This window comes from Acyrthosiphon pisum, chromosome X (genome assembly GCF_005508785.2).
Source record: "Acyrthosiphon pisum isolate AL4f chromosome X, pea_aphid_22Mar2018_4r6ur, whole genome shotgun sequence".
NCBI lineage: Eukaryota > Metazoa > Arthropoda > Insecta > Hemiptera > Aphididae > Acyrthosiphon > Acyrthosiphon pisum.
Window position 1 is genome coordinate 115,716,160 of NC_042493.1, and position 8,091 is coordinate 115,724,250.

Below are 8,091 nucleotides of genomic sequence, written 5' to 3' on the forward strand. Positions count from 1 at the left end.
ATCAAAAGTACCAAATTGATTTCGTACTTCCTCCGAAACTCTATGGAGGCCATGAGCAGCACAAGTCACATGTACCATTTTAGAGTAGAGTGCATTCAGAGATTTTCCACACTTTACCACATACGGTGCAGCGTCGGACAAAAATAATAAAACGTCGTCATGCCTTATCCCATCAGGCCATAAAATGCTTAAAGATTTGTCAAAAAGTTTACAAACTGTAGAGTGATTGGTCTTTTCTAGTGCTTCAGTAAAAAAATTGGACCAGCAGTATCCTCTTCTAAAGTCCCTATTATTACATTAGCTATATACCAACCTTCTTTGTCTGTTGTTTCATCAAGTGCCACCCAAATTTTTGGGTCGAAAACACGTTGCCTAATTTTTTCCATCATTTCGTTGTAGCAGTCGTCTAAATAGAATTTTCGAAGTACTGATTCTGTGGGGACATCTTTTCCAGAATAAACTTCCAAAAATGTCCGAAACTCTATATTTGATAGTTTATTTAGTGGTATATTAGCCGATACCATAGCTTTGCATAAATCCAGGTTGAACTTCGATTTTTTAGACGGTAAATCATTGGTTAATAATTGTTGGCACTTGGTCTCTCCTTGATTTTCTTTACGTTTAACAGAACGCAAATGTTTTTCTGTTTTCAAGTGCTGTATTACGCTGGATCTTCTTTCCGAATCGACTTTCGTTTCGCAATATTTGCAAAATAATACCCTAGTGTCAATACTAAAAACATTTTTACCGAACTCAGACACGAAAGTATTTAAACGACTACTTAAATTTTTTTTTCTTTAGGCATTTTAATTTTTGTCTGACAAATATTAAAATCAGAATATTACGTGGCACATAAGCGGTAATCGAGCACGGTAAGCAAACAATACGAATTACGAACACACTAATTTATTAAAGTAACAGACCACGGTTATCGAATATGTTTTCGACACACGATCAAACACATACTAACACACACCACTTATATACAATATGCCAATATCATTGCCCATTGGTTTTAATTTTGTTTAATTTTATCTAACGAGCGACTTCAATATAAATTAAAATCTGGGCGGTCATTACGGTAAGAGTAACGGCCAATTCTTATTTCTTAGTAAAAACACTATAAACCATGCGGGCGAGCATAATCATATAAATTTGGTAAAATATGCAAAAATATGCAACATCAACTTTTGTATTTCAACTGTATGGTCCATGAAACGAATTTGTATCGAATCAGATTTGAAATATGCAGCTTCCTGAGAAAGATGCAAATGCATAAAGTTCCGATCCCTGGTGATAATGAATAATATTATGTTCTGACTATTGCTGTATTCGTCATCTAATTTGAAAATTAAGTTTGTATCAAAAAATTATACTTATTTCATTATATTTTTAAAAATGAACAAGCCGGCTATATCTAAAAGAAGTCAATTAATATTACAAAACACGTCGTCTGTTGTTACTAAGAAGGCAAAATATAATCGACAGTTGAATTTTGAGTCTATTCCAAAAAAACTTGAGACTGATAAAGGAAGTCACTATTTTCTAAACATAATTTAAAATATATGATATAACTTTAGTAAGTACCAATTTTTTTTAAATATATTGGTTTGAAATATATTTATTCTTCTTAAATTGATATTTTTTTTTGTAGGTAATTGACTGTAGTTTGATATTGTCGAAAGGCCATCTCAAAAAACTTGAAGAAGTTGAATCTTTCAAGATAAAAAATGATTTAGAAAAATGTGAAAAATGGTTATATCAGTTGGAATCGACATCTACTCCATTTGAAGAACCGTATATTCTAAAAGTCCATGCACCAGTATCAGTACAACACCATAGTATTGTACAAATCAGTTCAGAGGTAAAATATTTTTAGTTTTCCTACAATTAGGTAGTTGTTTTACTTTTTACAAAGCCATGAGTGAATAACATGTTATTGTATATCAAAGAAGAATAACAATTAAATCTATGAATATAATCTACAATAGATATTTATTTTTTTATTTTTATTTTTATTTATTCTTCAAGAAGATAATGGGGCCCACTGAACATGTTCGTGTGGGGGCCCATGAGTTCACAATTATTATAAATATAAATTCATTAAACGGTTTAAATAAATTAAATAAATACAATTTTGTAATATAATATGATACAATATAAATTAAAGTAAATAGCTAAAATTAAACATAAAAAATAAAAAAATCTAATTTAATAAAAAATAAATAATGCAATATTTCTATAAATTTGTTATGAGATTGTCTATATTTTGTTCATGTAGTAGACAATGTGTAATTTTTTTTTTTTAATCTTTAGAGAATTGCTTTGTTTAATTTCTAAGGGTAATAAATTGTAAATTTTTGGACCAATAAATAAGTATGTGGATTGTGTTAATTTTTTGTGCATAGTTGGTACTTTGATATTAGATATTTGTCTAGTACTATATCCATGTTCAGTTTTAAAAGTAAGGTTATTTTTAATTATATAAATTACCGATGCTTTGTAAAATAATTTTTGTACTGGTAGTACATTCATGTCATTGTATAAGTATTTTGTTTTTAATTATGATTTCTATTAGGGCTTGATACACTACTCTAATTTTCTTTAGTTCTAGGATATTTGTTAAATGAAATTTTTAAATGCATACATTATTTTTCTTAATTTATTTGTTACAAATTTTATGTGGCCATTCCATTTAAGATTATGACACATTTCTATACCTAAGTATTTACAGTTTTTAACTATTTTTACAAAGGTTTGGCATTTACATAAATTTCGATTTAAACACTCATTCTCGTGTATACATAGATTTGTTTTATTGGATTTATTCGAATTAACTATATAATGAGGTAATATGTAGGTTTTTCTAAATTTAAGAATAAATTATTTTTACATAAATGTATTAAGTTTATGTGTAATCAAAATTAAGTCAAATAATAATTTATTTTCCAAAAAAATATTTAAAAAAAATACATATATATTATATATTATATAGCTACTTATTATTAGTTATAGTAATATAATAATAATGATATTATGAAATCTAAAAAAACTTGAATTTTTTAAATAAATAAGAAAAACTTACATTGATGTTATTTAAACTAAAGTCTAAGCCCTAAGGTATCCATTCTTAATAATTGTTAACAAATAACACTAAGTTCAATTTATTTTTATTTTAGTGTTCCAATGCCCAATACAATATTCATATTTATTACTAAAATGAATACAAATTTATTATTTTTGACTCTGTGTTATAGAATGATGATGATGATGTTGATGATTCAGATCTTGATCCAACCTATAGTCCACCTAACCATGATGTACCTGATTTGAACTTCAATTGTAATATTAACACTGAAAGCCTAGAAACTACAACATTACTGAGAAGACCTGACACAGTTGAAGCTAATGTTGAAAACATTGAAAATCGACCAAAACCTAAATCAAGAATAATTAGAGCTGAAAGAAAATTAAAGCGTAATTCAGGGAAGTCATATGTCACAGAAAGTGGAAAAGAAGTACCTGAAAGAAAAATAGTACAATTGGGTAATTGTCATTTAAAATGTGCAAAAAAAATTAGCCAAGAACATATTCAATGTTTGTTTACCAAATATTGGCAAATGCATGACTGAAATAGAAGAGCTTCATATTTATCTGGACTAATTAATTTTCAACCAAAAAGTACTGAAAGAAAGAGACGATCTACTCCAGAAAAACAAAAAAAAAAGGTCGATAACTTATAATTATCAAATACCATTTAATGATAAACTAATTAAAGTCTGTAAATCTTGTTTTTTAAAAATAGTTGGAGAAAGTTTGAAGTTTATTTGGACAATCTGTCAACCAAAAATGATAACTGGTGTAAACAAAACTACTCCTGACAAAAGAGGTTGTCATCCACCTTCAAATAAAAAAACACCAGAAGACATCAAATTAGTAAAAAGAAGTTTCAAGTCTTTACCTGCATATGAAAGTCATTACTGCAGAAAAGAATCGTCAAAGTTATACTTGCCTTATAATTTTACTTTAAATAAATGCTATGAAATGTATTCAAAGGATCTTATTAGTCCAGTTAGTAGGAAATTGTACGAGAAAATGTTTCATGAAGCTAATATAAAAATCAAGGAACCAAAAAAAGATACCTGTAATAAATGTGATGTTTTAAAAATGCAGATACAAATGCAAACTGATGGTCCTGAAAAAATAGTATTATTAAAGGAACAGGAACAACACCATAAAATGACTGAAATGGCATATGCAACAAAGAAATTAGACAAAACAAGCATGCAGATAAAAGATAATAAATTAGTTTTATCATTTGACCTGCAGCAGTGCTTACCCACACCATCACTACAAAATTCAATTGCTTTTTATAAGCGTCAGCTTTGGACGTATAATCTTACTATACATAACTTGAAGACTGACCAAGCAACCTGTTATATATGGAATGAATCTATGGCAAAGAGAGGGACAAATGAAATAGCTTCTTGTGTTTATCATTATTTAATGAATTTACCTGCTCAAATAACACATGTTTGTCTCTATAGTGATTCATGGCACGGCCAAAACAAAAACAGCATATTTTTGGCTATGTGCTTGTACGTTTTGAAAAAATCGCCTTCTCTTGAAGTCTTAGAACACAAATTTTTAGTACCGGGACACACCCGAATGGAGTGTGATTCTGATCATGCCCAGATTTAAAAAAAAAAAAGGTTTATGATGCACCAATTTATCATCCTCATGACTGGGCACAACTTATTCGTTTAACTGGGAAGTAATAGAACTCAAAATAGAATAAATATTGGATTTTGCTAGTATTTTAAAAGCAGCTGTTACAGGTATACAAATGAAGAAAATAAATAAAGATGGACACCAAATAAAGTGGAAAGATATAAAATGGTTTAAATATAAGAAAAACATAGAAATGACAGTGATGTATAAAAATTCACTCGAGCCAAATGAAGAGTTTTATTTAATAGGTATGGTAAAGCGTGGAAAGCATAAAGAAAATCTAACAGAATTTATAGTTCCTATATGTTATTCAAAACCTAATAACATTTCTAAAGAAAAGAAAAAAGATTTACTCTCCTTACTGAAGTATATTCCTGATTTATACCATAATTTTTATAAAAACCTTAATTGTACCAATAATATTCAAGATCCATTGGTTCAGGAGGAAAGCGATGAAGACTAAACTATAATAATATTATTTTGTTTAACATTAAGTAAATAATTGTTAGAACATTTTATTTTCATTATTGATAATTTAGCATTGTCATTTTATTTCAGTGTTATTTTATCTGTTGCTATTAATATTTATAATTTTAAAGTATATTACATATTAGTTGTGTTATGCCTATGACTAAGTTTGTTACTTATTTTATTTTATTTTTTAATTTTCACCAATTTTAATTGAAGTTAGTTAAATTGAAAAAAGTTTTTATATTATTTTGTTATTCTTTGCAAAATTTTACGGCTAAATATTGTTATGTTTTTGTATTTTTATTTTAATAAACACCAGGTAGTAACATTCAGATATCAGATTTAGTGAATTTGATACAATATGAGTAAACTTTTAATCATTTTAATTCCTAATCTAATCATATTTATTAAAATCAAATAATATGATTCAACTATGAAATGTATAGAGAATAAGTCATTAGATACTTAAAAGTTATGAGTCAGTATCATGATGTGTAAAAAGTAATAAGTCATGTGTAAAAAGGTATAAGTCAGTTTCATGATGTGTAAAAAGTAATAAGTCACTTAAGTACTACAATGAATCAAATTTTCAAAATATTTTGTTATACAATGGTGGAGTAACTCATTAAGTGACATTTTTGAAGAAGAATAATTAAAAAAAAAAAAAATTATTAAAGAAACGTGAAGTTATTTTGTTTCATGAAAACTATTGTTTTTTGACTTATTCCCTTTTACCCGCGCGCCGTCCAATTATAATATAACATTAAATATTATTATTTTCTTCAACATTTTATTGTTCTACTAGTGTCCAACACACAATTTCTGTATTTTAAACTGCTTTTTTGAAATTCATATTACTTGTATTTCATGTATAATTATTATATTTTTTAATTATGAATGCAACCATTTTAATGTTTATTATTTGATGACAAAATTAAAGATAGGTAGTCCATCTTTAATCGTATTTGATGGTAAATTATCAGAATTAAAAAATAATGCATAAACTAAGTATAAAAAATATTTATTCATCACAAAAATGATAATGAATCATATTTCTGTTTTATAAGTCTTTCTTAGTCATAGAATAATACAATTAAATTGATTGTTGGGTAGGTTACTTTTAAAAAACAATTAAGTTACTTTACTCGTTACTCAACTCGTTACGTTACTACCCAACACTGCAATTAATATATGTGACAAAAAAAGTTATAAAAACAAACTTATTACAAATTATAGTCAGTTTCTTAGTTTAGCACCAGCTGCAGTTGTCACTACCATTTTTTTTTTTTGACGGCAAATTCACATTTGTTCCAACATTTCTAACGTGTTTAACTTCAGGGTCAGGCACTCTAACCAAGAGATCCAGTTCGGAACTTATGACATTTATTTGGTTCGATAATTCTTTGTATTTTTTATAATATAAGCGTTGTTGTGCTTTACAAGTAGATAAATTAGCCATTTGTTTTGAAATATGTGATTTGCCATGCGTGGCCATGAATTCAGCAGATTTATTTAAGATAAAGTTTTTAAGCTCTTGTTGAGACATTTTGACCGACCGATTGGATTCCATCTAGAATCAAATATCAATAAATCAATTACATGTTCCTCACAAATATATTTTGATAAAAAACATTTTTACCAATAAACATGGTGGCCATTCCATCTTCTCATCGACTACTTCATCACGCAATACTTTCCTGACAAACGCTGCTAATTTCTTAGCGTTTTCGTTTTCATCTGTGTCAGTAATGGTTGTTGGTACATCGCTGTCTTCGATTTTACTCTTACCACAATCCGTATTTGAGCCATCATCATTTTTATTAACTGAATTGACATCACCAGACAATAGAGAAATGCCGTCACTGTCGTCGTCTGGTCTGGATTCCTTTGGGCCATTATAATTGCCATTGTGCGCCATGACAAAAATTGTATTCTTAAAATGTTTAATCGAATAGTAATTAGAAATTGTTCAATAAAAAATATTATCTTCTAATAATTACCCAATTATAACACGATAGTTATAATATAATATATTGCAAGTTGGTTGAACGACGTTGAAGTCCGGCTTTAAGGTCTGGAAAAAAATGACACGTCATCCCAAAAGTCCATATCACTGTCGGAATACTATCACTACAGCAGCAATATTCTGCAGTGTTACCACAACAATAATTTTATACTATATTGTATAGTTTGATATATCCACCTTGCTACATACTATATTATACTAGCTCTAAGTGAAACTCGGGTCCCGTTGGACTCGCTGAGGGTGGGTACCGATTTTGGAGTAAGAGCCGTTTGAATTATAAAAGTCGCGACAGTCAGACAGTAAGACAAAAATTTAGGATCTGTGATAAGGGGGAGATGTAGTAAGCGAGTTACTACGCAACATTTAAAATAATTTCAATTAGGTATATATTCGGAATTGTACGTCTAACGATCTAGTTCACCCTTTCTATTGTACAAAACATAAATTATTAAATAGCCATGGGGAGTATAGTAACCAAAACCAAAGGATAAACAAATTTACAATTAATCAATTATTTGGGAACGATATTTAAATAATAATACCGCAACAGATTAGCACGACTTTACAAATCGTGTAGAATAGACGGAAGTGATATTTTGCATTATCGATATATGGCAAATATTAGATATAAAAAAGTAGAATGATTTAGTATAATCGAATTTGTAGATAATAAATTAACTAGCAGTACATTATGGCAAATACGCAGAATAGATTACGAATGTTGCAAGTGCGTGGGTTGAGTCGATGGTCACACAGACCACATCTGTTAGAGACAAGATAGCGTATCGATAGGCATGGGAGCAGGACCCGAATATAAAAGGGAGCCTGAAACAGCCTGTATTCAACGTGTCTACTCCAGAGCC

At 28.7% G+C, this 8,091-nt stretch overlaps 2 protein-coding genes across 2 annotated transcripts; both read right to left on the reverse strand.

Annotated features, from left to right (window-relative positions):
• Window positions 1–6,423: 6,423 nt before the first annotated feature.
• LOC115033377 lies at window positions 6,424–6,813 on the reverse strand. Its single transcript, XM_029485759.1, has one exon. The coding sequence runs from the start codon at window positions 6,770–6,772 to the stop codon at window positions 6,452–6,454; it is 321 nt and encodes a 106-aa protein (XP_029341619.1). The 5' UTR covers window positions 6,773–6,813; the 3' UTR covers window positions 6,424–6,451.
• On the reverse strand, window positions 6,782–7,328 carry LOC115033031. The gene is made up of 2 exons (XM_029485760.1): window positions 7,203–7,328; window positions 6,782–7,135 (listed from the first exon to the last, which is right to left on the reverse strand). Exon 2 carries the CDS (start codon window positions 7,118–7,120, stop codon window positions 6,809–6,811), a length of 312 nt encoding a protein of 103 aa, XP_029341620.1. The 5' UTR covers window positions 7,121–7,135; window positions 7,203–7,328; the 3' UTR covers window positions 6,782–6,808.
• Window positions 7,329–8,091: the final 763 nt, after the last annotated feature.

What these genes read in the sequence shown, in the direction of transcription:
- LOC115033377 (XM_029485759.1), bottom strand. Translation starts at nt 6,772, where the DNA reads ATGGAATCCAATCGGTCGGTCAAAATGTCTCAACAAGAGCTTAAAAAC.
- LOC115033031 (XM_029485760.1), bottom strand. Translation starts at nt 7,120, where the DNA reads ATGGCGCACAATGGCAATTATAATGGCCCAAAGGAATCCAGACCAGAC.